The following is a 15744-nucleotide window of genomic DNA, read 5'->3' as shown; positions in this document are numbered from 1 at the left end:
ACTTTCGATTTGAAAGAGCACATTTTTTTTTTTATTTCATTTGATTTTATTTTTACGTTCTTCGTATTTTCCATTTTTTTGGATTTATTTCGTCAATTTTTCTCCAATTTTTTAGCCCTCACCGAAGGTAATTACGAAGTGATTATCCTTGATATTGAATGGTGGAACAAAACTAATAATAAAAGAATCTAATCAATAAAAAAATTCCTTGAGCAGAGAAAGAAATCGATGGAAAGAGAAAGAAGAGTCAATTAAAGAATTAAATTCAAAGTTTTGTCTAGACGACACCTCTCGGTCGAACGGCTAGAGTTGAAGAAGATGCGGCGTTTGTTGAGAAAATGACTTTCTATTATCATGGGAAACGGTTTTCCCGCGAAAAATTATCGACGAAAAATTGTGAAATAATTTTTTTCGTATACTCGTGAATCTCACGAGGTAGTATGAATTTTTTTTACAATTTTCCGACCAGCGGAAGTCGGTTAGATAAATGAATTTAGAGCGTCCGGATTTGCAATAGCTTTACCGCATCTCATGGGTGATGGGTCGACGCGAGTGGGGCCCGGTCTGTATAAAAGGGGGCCTCAAGACATCCAAGAAGCATCAGTCCTCAAATCAAGGAACCGCAGCAACCATGAGGGCATTCATGGTGAGTAGATCGTATACTCAACGGAATCCCATCGGACGGAAGCGAGTTTTTTTTAAATTCATCTATTCCCGAAAATAATCGCGTATAGAAAACAAAAAAAAAAGACGAGATTAAATGAAACAAAAAGGAAAACGTAATAATAACAACTGACTATATCGCGGTGTGCAGACGAAGATGATTATAAAACAATAAACAAAATCAGCTGATCAATGATCGTGGAGAGGATTATATTGTATACCGACGCCGGAAAATTCTACGGATTATCTAACGAGATAACGGACTAAATTGTTATCGCTATTGTTGTTGACAGTAACAATTTTGTGAACGATATTATTATACGACGCGAAGTGAAAATTTTTTTTTGAATTCACATTTACATGTCACATTATCTATACACACTGCAAATTTCACGTTCACATTGACAAGTTACATCGCACGGACGGATGAAATATTTTTTTTTTTTAGTTCAACTCAGTCATTTTTCACACGATAGAAAATGAGCGATTTTAATTTTTCAACGGTTTCAAACTTTCGTTGTACACTAGAGTCTCGATGAAACGCGGATTCAGGTTCTATCGCTGACGCATCTTCCGCGAAAAATGCATTTACATACCTATTCCTATACACTACGAAGAAATTTGAAAGAAAATTTTTTCGTTGCACTTCAGATAGCTTATAAAAATGTACTTTCTGCGGTTTGTAATCTCGATACAAAAGTTGGCTAATCGTAACGATCGATCGAAGCGATCTGTAATTATTAAATTTCATGTATCGAAATTCTCCGGTGAAGATATCATGTGTCTCGTTACTCGTGGTTAATTGGAAACCGCGATTTCTCTCGACGTATCGATTGCACGGAAACTAATTTCATCGACAATTGAAATTTTTTTTCAACGATTTTACAACATATTCTTTTCTCTTCCTCAGATCGTGGCACTGGCCGCGATGGCTATGGCGCGCCCAGAGGCAGGCTATTCTTACTCCCAACCGAGCGGAAGTTACGGCGCACCCGGCCACGGAAGTAGCGGAGGTTCTCTTGGTGGACTCGGAGGCCTAGGGGGAGGTCTTGGAATCGGGGGTGGCCACGGAGGTGGTGGTGGTTTCTCATCAGGATTTGGCTCCGGTAGCTCCGGCGGTTTCGGAGGTGGTTCAGGAGGCGGTTTCGGAGGTGGTTCGGGAGGTGGTTTCGGAGGTGGCTCGGGAGGCGGCTTCGGAGGTGGTTCGTTCGGTTCCTCCGGAGGTGGTGGATCCTTCGGGGGTGGCTCGTTCGGTGGCGGTTCGTTCGGCGGTGGATCTTTCGGCGGTGGTTCAGGCGGCGGTGGATCCCTGATCCAGAAGCACATCTACGTTCACGTACCTCCACCAGAGGCACCCGAAGAAAGACCGAACAGGCCTATCTCCCTGCCAGCACCACCCCAGAAACACTACAAGATTATCTTCATCAAGGCGCCCACTCCACCCACCCCTACCGCTCCTGTTATTCCCGCTCTCCAGCAGGACGAACAGAAGACCCTCATCTACGTCTTGGTCAAGAAGCCCGACGAAGCACCAGAAATTAATCTGCCAACTGTTACTCCCACTCAACCCAGCAAACCCGAAGTATACTTCATCAAGTACAAGACCCAGGTAAGCCGTTATTCCAATCGTCTACAACCCAGGAAAGGGGCGTGAAAATTCCCCAGAAACCGATCAGAAATATTAACGTTCAATTTCCATTGCAGAAAGAGGTCACCGGAGGAGGCGGCGGAGGCGGAATCGGCGGTGGAATCGGTGGAGGAATCGGCGGAGGAATCGGCGGTGGAATCGGCGGAGGAATCGGCGGAGGAATCGGCGGAGGAATCGGCGGTGGAATCGGAGGTGGAATCGGCGGAGGTCACGGAGGCGGCATCGGCGGAGGTCACGGAAGTGGCGGCGATTCGCACGGATCGATCGGAGGTAGTGGCCCAAGTGGACCGAGTTCGAACTATGGTCCCCCGGGAGGCTCAGGACCGTACTAGTCAACTATACTTCACGATCCCAACAATATTTTCCCTACCCCCAGCCCCCCAAAGCCCCACTCACACGCACTCGCGATGCAAACACACCGACACGAACGGATGGGGCGAGGGACTCGCCCAACCCCACGTTCCATCCCGACTTTGTAACATAAATATACAACGCGACCACACTATTATTTTTATACGACTGTATTATATAAGCGAAGATGATGCGAGGATGATAATGATGATGTTGATGATGATGATGTTTTTTATACCTATTTTTTGCAAGAAAACGGTGGCGAAATAAAGCTTTTTTTATGTAGTTTTTTTTACATAGAATCGACAAACGCTATTCAATTATGTCTATATCACGTAGACGATATTCCTCCCTATACCAACGTCTGCACTATGCATATTTTTAAGTTCCCACAACACGATTCAGCGAAGAGACCGTAGAAGATATCTTCGCATTAATCGGTTAGGATTTCACTCGCACAACTAGAACAATTGTTAATTACGACAAACAAACAGAAAAAAAAAAGAGCAAAATTTTACCGTTCCGGTAAAATTTCCACGGTACCATGTATACCGTTCATCGCGAATAATTACGCTATGGAACTCCAACTAAAAAAAAACACACCATACCGTTCAATTCCAAAAGATCTTAGAATATTCCTCCGAAAGTCTATCGTTAGTATAATTTTATAACTTCACCGGAAACCTCTTGCCGCTATCAGCGGCGTAATCGATGAGCGATTCGATCGGAGCGATAAAAAAAGAAATGCGAAAAATAAAAGCAAGTGGGAAGAACGTAAAAGCATGTAAAAGTCTGTAAAAGGATCCGATGCAGCTCGTCGCAAGCGAAAGTGAAAATATATATACGCGGTGACCATCGGACTCATGTAGGCCGCTTGCCCTATAACTCGTGCGAATTTGCATCGTACCAAACGAACGAGCGCTTGAAAATGTGATTCTCTTTTCTTTTTCTTTTTTGTCATTTTTATTTTTTCATTCACCTCACTTTTGCACGGTTATTGCCTCGGGTCCAATAACGCTACAGGAATATACCGCGGTAGCGTTACATACACACATTATATTATTCTACCTACCGGCAAACGTATACATATACCCATAGCCAGAGGGCAACTTTCACAAGGACTATATTTTTTCGTCAAGACCCACAAAAAAAATGAAAGAAAAAAAAAAAAAACAACCAAAAAGGACAAGATAAAGGAAAGAAGGAGAGAAAAAATATACTTACACACATGTGTGTGTGTGTGTGCGGGGTATATACTTTCGAAAGGTCAGGCAACGGCCTCCTTCAAAAACCGGGACATCTGTTGAACGATCGTTCGTTCCTCGTACATGTATATATTGACGATGATATGCGCCTTATTGCCGCGCGGCGAACGACCGACGGAAGACTTCTGTTCGCATTTCGTTTGAGAATTCCAACGGCAAAACCGTGCGAGAGCCTATGGCAACCGATTGCTTACGTTGCGCTTGTGTGCGGTACGTACTCATCACCGTGAAAGCGCGTTCGATTTTGAAAGTAGGGAATCGCGCGAACTTGTACATTTCCTCGTACTACGCGGATGTCGCGTGTTTTTAATAACTCCGCGATATATGCACGGAGCCATTTCCGCGTTCAAGGATATCGAGTAAAACTCACGTAGCCATGGGTACGTATACGTACGTACGTTGCACGGTTGAATTTCATGCGGCGTAATAACGCGACGGTGATCGGCGGAAGACGAAAGCATTTTTTCGACCACCGCGACAATTTTTGATAAACGGAAAAGAGAACCGGGAGCTGATCGAATGAAACAAAGCTGATCGCAGGTGAAAGATACCGGTGCATTACATGCGATGAGTACGTTGAACTCGTTGAACTTGCGCGAAACTGTGGCGTAAGTTGTTCTCGATTTGTTTCAGTTTCGGGGATTTTCGGTCGTCGAAATGCACACGTATGTGTATAAGAAGTCGAAACGCGTACGGTCGGACTGACCGAGATGATTAACGTCTGACCGTAAAGTGTTACGATAAGCAAACCCCCGTTGCATACATATACATGATCAATCAGATGTCATGTCATGTCCCATCGACCGACAAAACGCATACTATGCAAAGCGTTCTCGCTAAATTCACGCATTCGTTGTTTCGTACGAACTTGGCACACTTTGGACAATTTTTGTTTCACCTCGATCTTCATTCTATTTTCTGATCAACGATCGTCCGATTACTGTCATTTTAAAGAAAAAAGAAATTAGCGTACCTTGAATAATTACAGCCGAGAGTCAATGAAATGATTTTAGAATTGAGTTTGCCCGCGGACATCAACTGGGACAGAGGAAGGAAAAAAAGGTACTTCCTAGTTGTTAATATAATAACCGGTCACAGTCATCGAAGGAGTCGGCTGTTTAACTATGAGTATGGGTACTGCATAACATTTATTTGAATATAAAGAATGAGCAAACTGAAGCATGCTACATAAATTAAGCATTCTCTGTGTCATACCTATACGTACCTACACCTATATCTACCGAATGACCTACACTTTTGTTCAACAGATTAGCACCGGTCGTATCGCGAGATGCATTTACAGATTGTAATACCAAGCACGCAGGATAATTTATGTACCTATAATATAAAGCACACACAATTAATCAGCGTCTCTGCAATATGTGTACTTATATTGTTACACGCAATACCTATGTAAGTACTTACAATTAGCCGACAACCGCCGACCGCATGGCGTAGGTAGGTGTACTGTATGAACACGATCATAGCGAAGAATCAAGAATAGAATTAGCGATTGTGCGAAGACTATAGCGAAACGCTTCGACGTAGGTGTATGTAAATGTATTTATTTATTCACCTACCGAGATTACTTGGTATACATAATCGTGCAGTACCTGATTTGAGAAAAAGAAAGAAAAAAAAAAGAAGAAATTGTAGTCAGGTGAGGGGAGAAGGCAGGAGAAAGGTTTTGATCAATCTCGGACCGCGTAGAAGTGTAACAGTGGGTGGTAATTACTTAATACGGACATATTTTTGAATTTTAATCGACGCGCCCCTTGGATCTGCTCCAAATAATTTTGAGAAATACTGAGAAATTTCTTTACAATTGGAAAGCGTGACCGTTGAGTATATGCATTTTTTTACAAATAATTTCAGCAACTTCTTTAATCCATACGATATTTGCAGTCGTTATCTCGGTGATTGAAAATTCATTTTTTGCATTACCGAGTACCATTACCTGGTTACGAACAATTTTAAACCCCGCGTGAAATTGTTATTATTCCGTCACTATGCAATTGCAGACTGCAAGTAAGAAAACGACAACTGCCAATATCGCGGAGGTAAGTGTTACATGCAAAGCAGGAAAAATGCATGCTCGTAGCCACGCTTTCCAATTGAGATAACAATCCGAAAAGTTCAAGTAAAATTTATCCTCCTTTTTACTCATTCGATTGGTCCTGGAAGATCTTTGGGGCGAATCGATCGAGATTTGGAAACGGTCCGATGAAAGATTATTCGACGTACACACCCGGTGAAATTTCAAATAGTTTTGTTTACCGTATAGTGATTTCAACCAGCAAGCCAAACACGTGGCAAGGCGATAACGAAGGGTGAAAAAGGTAGAAGAAATTCAAAAACGAAATCATTCAAAATCTCGGCAAATGTTGCACGTACCCGCGCGTATGTATATCCGCACACGGAGTATGGTGCATGCACTTACTGTATTAGTGTCGGAATGGCCTTTAGGCTGACCCTTGCTTTCACCCGGTAGCGTCTCCACCGGTCACCTACTTTGGGCCATAAACTCTGACGTAACGCTAAGGAAACGTACAATTATTATTAGACGTTGAATTCCCACTAAAATTACGTTTCATCTTTTTCTACCGTACTGCAGGTATTACATACCATGATACGTGTATGCATGAGTTAGTTTCTTCAGCTGCTGGATCAACGTTACCTGCCACCAGACCAAATGAAATAACTATATTGCCATGTTGCGAAAGACCTTAATTATATTTCCTAATTTTCTTAGGTCATTCGGTCCATCTCATTTGCATGTAATTGATTACTTAGAAAAATCTGAAATAATTGACATTTCGTTAATGGATTTTTTTTTCTGATCTTCTCAATCGGGATAGTAGAGAAAGAATCATTTCAGTTGCTAAATTCATGTACCTACTCTATTTTTGCAAAAAAATGAAAAAGGATCAGGAAAACAAATACGCTATACTTCGGGGGGTGGATCTGTCTATCCTTTGTAACGACGAAATAAAAAACCAGACCAAAAAAAAAAAGTGATGAAAGCTTTCAACTAGTTGAAGGAACGAAAATGAAAAGTAAAGAGCTTCCTGAACAATTTATAACAAAAAAGAACAGTTCATTTGCCCCGGATATTTTCAATTTTTAATTTCAGTAATTGAAAAATATGTTTCTCAAAGTAGCGCCATCGTTCGGTAAACAATTTTACTTCGGAGCAACAAAAGTTCAACTTCTTCCAAGTTACCTACATGCAATCTAGAACTCAGTTAGCCGATTTCTCCTTGAACCACCGAAGCTGGTGCATTTTCTGAACTACGATATCGTCATACCTCTTACCGGTTTCAACGGACGATCACCGATTTTAACCCGCAGATCTGCCGTATCAACAGCTGATACCGAGAGTTCGTACTTTCCGCTACGGTGTCTGCTTCACCTGCGATGATGACAATAATAACATAACAATATTAATAACAACAATAAATGTTATTAACTAATCATTATTATGTACTTTTAGTTATTACATACCATTATTACAACAAGTGCGTGCAGCGGGAAGCGTTGTAGAACGGGTAATATCATTTATTGAATGAACGTAGTTGCTAGAAATTCTTGCGATTCATAAATCTTTTCTTTTCATTTATACACAGCTATGAATTACGTTCATTGCTCGCTGAACTAGTTTTTAGTTCATCTAGTTTTTATTTATTCTTTTTTCTTGCAACATCGGTGCAGGAATTTCCACCGAAAGACTTTGTATCGTCGATCGTTCGATGAAGGCTGAAGTTCCGAATTCCTCTTTTCAAACAGTTTGGCTTTTTTTTGTCTAATTTATAGATCCTTGAATGTCAAATCTACAGGAATTCCTGGTAGCTTTAAAATGTTTTTTCAACTTTAGATTCGAAATCGAAGATAAGAAGGTAGAATCCGCCAACACATTTATATGTATATACGTACGATACAGTATACCTCATGCATTTCATGTACTTGATGCGTTATGTACACTATATACTCGCTAACATATATTTACCGACGTTGCACATATCGAGGAGAAAGTGGCCCACCTTTGTCTTTAATGAGAAATTCCGTAAAGTACTGTACATATACCTACAGTATATATAAAGATACATTGAAAATCGTCAATTCTCGATACAAAATCACTCCAAATATTCCCACGCTTTACAGCTTTCCCATTTCAGGTGTAACCAACCAGATATTACGGGGGCTGCCCGTAAGGGCGTATCCCAAAAAGTTGAACGGAATAAAAAATCATCACAATTACAACCGCTGGAACGAATTGTCAAAAATATTTTCATTCTTTTCTTTTCTCTCTCATTTATTCATCCACATCTCTGTTTGGAAGATGGAATTTTTACATCTCGATAAAATAATTACAATTATTGATCGCGTTGAGCATAAGAAAAAGAAAGTATATAATATCACGCGTATGCGAGGAGATCCCGGCCCTCATTTCATTTACTGATTTGTTTTTTCTTCAGTTTTTTTTTTTGACGGGAGAATTTGCATAATTCATCGGTATTCGGTATCTCTCACACGGGAGATTCCGTGCGTGTAGCGTGATGAGGAACAATTTCAAGTATCAAGATTTGACTCTCATGATAAAGAAAATTTCACGCGCGGAGTACACACTCGTCCTCTGTACATGTGTAAAGCCAACCGATTATCCGCACTTCGCTCAGCAAGACTTCCGGTTACAAAATATGTAACCCAGAAGTAGTAGAATGTACGTATAACCAGGCTGCGTGCAATAATAATTCTTAAGAATAACCAGGTGCACGAGAAATTACCGAGCGTATCGGAAGACGCCGTCAAATTCGAGGATCCTTGAGAAGACGTGATTGTTTCAATTAAATTCATAGCATTTTTTACGTCCGCTAAATATTGACAATCGAGAAAAATGGATTACGCAATTTCTTACGCGAATAAATCGGTACATTACATTTGTAGCATATAATGCATTCTAAAAAGCGACAACTGGATTAATTTTGTGTATATACTTATATGTATATTACCCACGATGCGAACGTATGTGTAATTTAGCCTTCAGGTAATATCCAGATGCGATGCAGTTTTCCAACGTGAAACTCGACCAGTTCGTGTCTCTTTATACCTGAAGAAAATATCCTCATAGCATCTGTGATTGAATGGAACCTACCTCCCGGGCTTCATTACTGACATAACGTATTGAATGTGTAGAAAAAAAAAAAATCCGCCAATTTCGATTGCGTTTTAACATTATCTGGGAATAGCGCATGACGCACCTTATGCAACTATTCGCAATCGATCGTTCGTTGATTTTAAATTTCATTTTGCCAATATGCATTTCTTTTTCAGTCAACGGTACGCTTCTTACAAAGATTTTACCGTGTACCAGTTTTGAAAGTTTGAAACTCTTGATTCAAAAATGCTTGCATTAAATCAAAACCGAAAGAGAAAAACAAAAAAAACCGTGGGTGCTGCTTTCACCAGGAAATATATCGCACGAACAAATTCAAAACGTGGAATGCCTCATACGCATACGTCATCTCATACGTATGTTAGAGAAGAAACTTTAGATTGCAATCAAATCGTTTCTCATATATGACGATGAAGTAAGAAGTTTAAAAATGAAAATGAATTTGAAAAAAGTAATGAATAAAAATCAAGTTTCAATTTTGAACGGTGTAGATCATTCACAATGTTAAATATTTTTGCGATAACGTTATAAAACTTGAAATCGAACAGGGGTAATGAAAAATTCTAATTTGAATTTTCTAGTTTTTATTTCCGGTTTCGAAAAATCCCCTACGGTGATCATCCTAGGTGCGTTGTATCGAATTTCGCATTCGCGTGTTCGAATTTCAGTGAGTCTCTGACGAATTAAAACTATTAGTGCAAATAAAACAAAGATATACGACACGCATGGGGGTTGTGCGTATTACGTGGGTATGGTATACATACCTTTCCAATCATCCTAATATATTGGATCAGAGTCCTAAAATATACGCGGAGGTCACGGGTAGGTATATATATATACACGTGTATACCAAATTTTATGTACAACGTAGGAACGAAAAGCTGCTCTATGTTTTCCCAAAGTTACAAAGAAGAAGACGAAATAAGAAAATAATGCGAAGAAGCGAGAAGGAAAAAAATAGATAGTGAAGCCTCTCGGCTTCGCAAATAATTTGGTTAAATCGGATTTTTCGACGTTCAGAATGTCTAATCAGTAATCGCCTCGAGGGCGCCGCCGTTGACCGTCGGTGATTCCGTTCTATATAGATCGGAGCTACCCTCATTCCGTCTCTTATCGTCAGTCTATGACACGATTTCCGTAAGGTTCTATTCCGTGAAAGTATATTTCCAACTTGTTTCGAGCAAATACGGGAAAGTCAGAAAATTCTAACGGATTAAATATAATTAAATATACCGATACAATAGAAGGGTGGTTTTCACTTTTGGAAACTATTTAAAGGCCACCGACAAATCAACCGTGGCCAGTCATTATCAGACCGTAATACAAATACGGCGACGCGTCGAAGTCTTATTATTTATTTTATTATTTATTTAACTCGGTAGATGTATTAGTATTTATTTTATTATTCGTAACGCGCGAAAAGTCGATTTGTTTTTTTTTTTTTTTCTTTGTTAATTTCCTCTACAAAGTGCGCGGGGTGTTTTTCGATCGACAATATGAGGAACAAGGTTAGATATGAAATATATTTCACGTGTAACTAACGTTACGAGTGATACCTAAGTAGTTATTGAAAATAAATTATATCTCGTTCGTGATCCGAAGACGCGAGGCGCCAAAAAATTACGAAAACAATTATTATTCTAATGATAAGATTCCATTTCAACGCGCAGCGAGAGCGTTCCAACAGAAATCGAGTTTCGGTTACTTTTTTTCTCTTCCTTTTACCGTGCATAACGATTCAAATGAAATTAATGAAATTTGAAATGCTGTCGCGTGGATCTCCAAGATGTTTACCGAAGGGAAACGAGGTGTTATTTCTTCAACGTGATATTACAAATTCTCGTGGTACAAAATCGTGGAAGGAAAAAACCAAGAACACGGGCTAATTAATTTACCTGTCATATTTTTTTAATATTTTTATGGCTTTGATGAAATCCAACGGTTCCCATATTGTATCTGGTGATGAAATGAAGTTTCGACCAAGCGAGAATAAATCAAACGCATCTAGATGTATGATTAGAGGGGGAGGGAAAGGTAAATTACAAAAAAAAAAAAAACGCCAAGTGGAAATCTCCAAGAATTTTCTCGCAGCTGCTTTCTTTCTTTTGATGAACGTGTTCTAAAAGATTTATCATCGCAGAGTTATGCGGGATGGGAAGGAAAGCGTAGTTTCACGTGTTATTTAAATGAAAGAAAAAAAAAATTTGTAAGTTGTACGCTAATCGATCGAGTCATCAAAACGCATCCGTATGAATTTAATTGATATCGATCGCATATTTTACGACCAATTACGAAGCGCGCCAATAAACGAGAATTTGTTGATCGAAAATGGATAAGAAGACGTGGTTGTTATTTTTAAAATCATAGTTACGGGAGAGAAAAAATTCCAGTACAACCGTGAAGTGTAAAGTGCCATTGCAGTGTTCAATTTGAGCGGTAATTTTTATAATGACGGACTTCAGACTGTAGTAATCAAGAGCTCGGCACAATAATTCATCTTACACACCTATTCAATTTATCCAATCTTCATCATTTGGCAATCCATCTCTGTATGCGCGTGCAATAATTTCGTGTCTTTATTTCGACGATTGTAACGAACCTTTGACTTTTTCCACTCCCAGATTTTGTGGCTTTCCATTCTTGGCCTGGCTTTGGCCAGACCGCCGAACGGCGCCGATTCGAATATCGGCGAACAACAAAAGGCGAGAAGTTCGCGGAGCATATGGCCTTTTACTTCGTCGGCAACGACAACGGAAGCCCCGATAACGTACCCGCCACCGTTACCGGACGATAACAAATGGTTCGTTCAGGGTGACACTCCACTGCCCGAGGGTATCGATTTGAACAAATACCCGGTGTGGAAAGTACACAAGTACCACGGTATAGATCTACATCCGGTCGAACTTCATCCAGAAAACGTTTATCCTCCAGAGCAAACTGTTCTCGAAACTGGATACACTTCGGGCTCCAGTTCCTCTTCGGATTTCAATAGGAACTCGTTCCAAAATGGATACCAAGACTTCCAAGCCTCCAGGGGCCAGTCCGACCTGCATGTACCGGCGGTACACGGAACCTACTCAACCGGATATCCACCCGCCGGCTATCCTCCTCCGGTCCCGACGTACCCTGCAGCCGAACAGGAAACCTATCAAAGCGGGGAATTCCACAGTTCCAGCTTCATACCCGGCAATAATCAGTACAACGTTCAAACGCAACAAAAACACGAAGTCTACGCTCCACCCCAACCACTGAAACAAACGACGGTTCCAGTTGTTCCGCAACAACCGCAAATACCCCACGTCACGTACGGAGTACCCGACGGATATTATTCGAACGTCCAATTTCAGGGACAAAGCCAGATGGGAAATAGACAGGCGATTGGTGCTGATAACGAACAACAGATTTTAGAACAATCCGCCGCTGAAGATACAGACAATCCCGATTTGAGTTTCCTCGACAATCTCGGTGGACTCGGAACTTTCTTACCCGACGCCCCTCAGGGACTCCAAAGTCAACTGAACAATCCGCAGGCGTTCGGTGTTAACAATAATCAGCAAATTTCAAGAAAGCAATCGCAATCCGTTGCTGGAGATTCCGAGAACCCCGACTTGAGCTTTTTGGACAATCTCGGAGGACTCGGAGCTTTCTTACCGGAAGCCGCGACGGAAAACGGAAGTCCCAGGGAGCAACAGGCGACCGACAACGAAAATTCGAATCAAGGATTCTTCGGGAGTTTGTTCTCACGATTCCGTGGAACGACCGAAACCCCGGCTGTAGTAAGTCCGACGAACGAGGCATCGGATAATTCCGGAGGATTCTTCTCCTCAGTTTTTGGCATCGGATCGAAAACTCCCAAGCCTGACGTCGAGTCTACCGAGTCGTCGGGCGGCAGTTTTTCGTCACTGTTCAATCAAGCGGAAACTGAAAGACCCGCCGTTGTTCTACCGACAACTTATTACCTCCCTAAAACCAGAGGTTCTTACATCGCGCTCAAACTTCCCGCAAGTTCTGTTCCAGGTTTCACCCCAAACCTAGGACCGTTCGACGACGTTGCTAACATCGCAATATACGAAGCTCCAAAAGTTCCGTTCACGCAACGGGAAATTCCCTACATTCCATCGCCGACTCTGGACTCGCGATACCCGAATTATAATCTCGGCTACTCCGAAGTCAGGAATTCCGGGTACCCGAACCCGAGTGAAAATACGGATTTTCAGCCACCCGTTACACACGGCAGTCCTTTTTCAACCGGGGGTACGGGAAGCGTAACGCAATTCAAGAAAAACCACGGCGACCTTCAACGACCAGATTTTGAAGAGGCGAACAGTTTTCCCAGACAAAGCGAAACGATCGGTCTTCCTCAGGCCGAATATTTTCACTCCTCTGATAACGGGGAATCAACCGTTGAGGCAAATCCTTCGAGTCAACCGTCGTCGCCTTCCACGTCTACGTGGCATTACCACGGTCAACAGCGTTATCAACACACTGTGAACAACGGAGTACATCACGTCCGCATATCAACGGTAGGATCGCCCCAATTCGAAGAGCAATCGGCGTTGGAAGATCGTACGAATACGGATAAGAATTTGAATCAGGTTCCGAACAGCCAAGATTACTCGCACAATAATTATCAAGCAGCTAATTCGAACATTCAAAATAATTACGATCGCAGTCAACAAGAACCGAAGCCAACCGTGAGCGCGAAGGAACCGGCAACGGCACCCCAAATTTCGGCCAGTTATATCCCTGCGTCGGTTTATGGATCACCTACAGCAAAATCCGGCGATCAGATAAAGTACAACCTAAATGGTCAACGGAATGGTCATCAAACGGGCGAGGTCAGTTCGTACCTCGACGTCGGCGACAGATTGGCCAAGAACTTTGACAATGTACCCGCTTTAAGCCACGACCTTGTACCACCGAAGGAAAGTGGAGCGTCTCTGCAAAGCCCCATTCCGGTTTATCCGACCTCAATATCAGCGATTCAAAACCCAATCGATTCGCCTCCCGAAGTATTGAACACCTACGAAACATTACCGGTCAAAGGAGCGATCGATTTTCGCGAGACTCCCGCCGACGAGAGAAAAACGGAAGCGGACGAAGAGATCGACAATCGTTTCATACAGAATTTGTCATCGCTAACATCCTACGGAACGCCGACCAGTTCGTATTACACGAATTCTCTAGCTTCGGCGTCTTCGAACGTTCGTAACATCGCTGTCGCCCCGTCGACTATTAAGGACAAGGTTAACGACGGGATCGAAGTTAACGCGAACGCATTTCGTTCGACCGTCGTAGCGTCGCCCGCGGAACAAACGCCGACGAAAGAATCCGGCCGTGTAATCCGCAAGGTTTTGAAACGCAGAACGTCGATCGATAGTAACCGTGGCAACCATCAGTCCAGAAGATCGACAACTCCGGAAAGACAAGCGCCCACCGAGGAAGTTGCTTCGGATACAACCTCTTCGATAATTAGAAGTGAAAAGGATTTGATACCGGAAGTAAGAGGCGGCCAACAGTTTGACGGAACGAAAGTAATCTCCGGCTACTCCAAAGTGCAGCATCAAGATCCACGTCGAGTCGTCGATGATGTCGATGATGAAGCTGCAGGTGATTGAAACAGAAATATATAATATATACAACTATTTGTTTTTCAAATATTTTTTTCACATGTATTATTTATAAATCGAGGTGCGAGGGACGACCAAGAGTTTCACTATAGAAGCGAGCGTTCGATTACAAAATTTTAGCACCGTTTTGACCCAAACCTTGTTTGAAAGTTGAAAGCGTTGATCGTTTTTTGTCAGTCCCGATAAACAAGTGGACGAAACAAGAGGTGTATTTAAAATAAGAAGAAGAAAAAAGATTTTATTTAAAAAAAAATAAATACCATTTTTTTTTTTAAATATACGTACATACATGTATACCCACGTACAGATTTTTACCAGGAAAGTTCCGTTTAAACGCCCAATACATCTACGGGATGCATTCATTTTTCTATACGTATATACCTATGTAGGTAGTTACGAAAGTTGACTTTTATACGTGATTTTTGTTTTTTAAAATTACACCAGCTGGCAGAGCATTACATTGAACGATCAGATTTCCAACGCGACAACTGAAATTTGTTTCAACTTTTGCACGTAGAGATCACGCGAACTAGTAATAAAGCTAATACATCATCCTCGACATCTGAGCAGGGACATTCTTCGAACTGTTCCCCGAACGAAGCAGAAGAGACTGACGATTTTTATGTTTCAGATAATTCCGGAAAAGCAACGAAACCGGAGGACGTTTCAACGGAACCCCAACTCGCTATGTAAGAGCGAGTGTATATCCCAAAAACGAAAAACGAAAAAATCAAAAGTCAAGAAAACGAAATAGATATTTATATCAAAACCGGAAGTCAGGAGTGATTCATTTATTGTTTATATGTAAATTATTATTATTATCATCATTATTGTTAATATTATTATTATTATACTTGGCATAGCGTGGAAAGTAGTTTTTGCCCCGTTATAATTGTGTACGAGGCTAAAACTTCAAAAATCCACGCTGTATTTTCTAATAAAATATTCCAAACACGCTGAATATATTACAAATCTGATACTTTTTTTTTTTTTTATTTCATTCTTTTACTTTCA

The 15744-nt window shown here is 41.3% G+C and overlaps 2 protein-coding genes and 1 long non-coding RNA gene across 4 annotated transcripts; 2 read left to right on the top strand and 1 right to left on the bottom strand.

Moving 5' to 3' along the window:
* Positions 1–498: 498 nt before the first annotated feature.
* Positions 499–2947, top strand: LOC105690163 (glycine-rich cell wall structural protein). The gene is made up of 3 exons (XM_012407737.3): positions 499–646; positions 1574–2272; positions 2368–2947. The coding sequence occupies exons 1-3, from the start codon at positions 539–541 to the stop codon at positions 2641–2643; spliced, it is 1083 nt and encodes a 360-aa protein (XP_012263160.2). The 5' UTR covers positions 499–538; the 3' UTR covers positions 2644–2947.
* A 118-nt stretch (positions 2948–3065) lies between these two features.
* On the bottom strand, positions 3066–9853 carry LOC125501005. 2 transcript variants are annotated; one of them, XR_007278467.1, is made up of 4 exons: positions 7432–8545; positions 7243–7339; positions 6553–6726; positions 3066–6464 (listed from the first exon to the last, which is right to left on the bottom strand). It is a non-coding gene; the product is annotated as an uncharacterized LOC125501005 (long non-coding RNA). The 2 variants fall into 2 exon arrangements; XR_007278466.1 differs by having other exon boundaries at positions 7243–9853.
* A 191-nt stretch (positions 9854–10044) lies between these two features.
* Positions 10045–15691, top strand: LOC125500997. The gene is made up of 3 exons (XM_048655483.1): positions 10045–10608; positions 11722–14710; positions 15362–15691. Exons 1-3 carry the CDS (start codon positions 10597–10599, stop codon positions 15421–15423), a joined length of 3063 nt encoding a protein of 1020 aa, XP_048511440.1. The 5' UTR covers positions 10045–10596; the 3' UTR covers positions 15424–15691.
* Positions 15692–15744: the final 53 nt, after the last annotated feature.

The sequence above is a fragment of the Athalia rosae genome, chromosome 5, assembly GCF_917208135.1.
Source record: "Athalia rosae chromosome 5, iyAthRosa1.1, whole genome shotgun sequence".
Taxonomy (NCBI): domain Eukaryota; kingdom Metazoa; phylum Arthropoda; class Insecta; order Hymenoptera; family Athaliidae; genus Athalia; species Athalia rosae.
Note: the sequence above shows the minus strand (reverse complement) of the source record. Positions and strands in the feature narration are given on the sequence as shown.

What these genes read in the sequence shown, in the direction of transcription:
- LOC105690163 (XM_012407737.3), top strand. Translation starts at nt 539, where the DNA reads ATGGGTCGACGCGAGTGGGGCCCGGTCTGTATAAAAGGGGGCCTCAAG. An exon ending in CAACCATGAGGGCATTCATG is followed by an intron (nt 647 to 1,573) that starts GTGAGTAGATCG and finishes TCTCTTCCTCAG; the next exon opens with ATCGTGGCACTGGCCGCGAT. An exon ending in TCATCAAGTACAAGACCCAG is followed by an intron (nt 2,273 to 2,367) that starts GTAAGCCGTTAT and finishes TTTCCATTGCAG; the next exon opens with AAAGAGGTCACCGGAGGAGG.
- LOC125500997 (XM_048655483.1), top strand. An exon ending in TGTCGATGATGAAGCTGCAG is followed by an intron (nt 14,711 to 15,361) that starts GTGATTGAAACA and finishes TTTATGTTTCAG; the next exon opens with ATAATTCCGGAAAAGCAACG.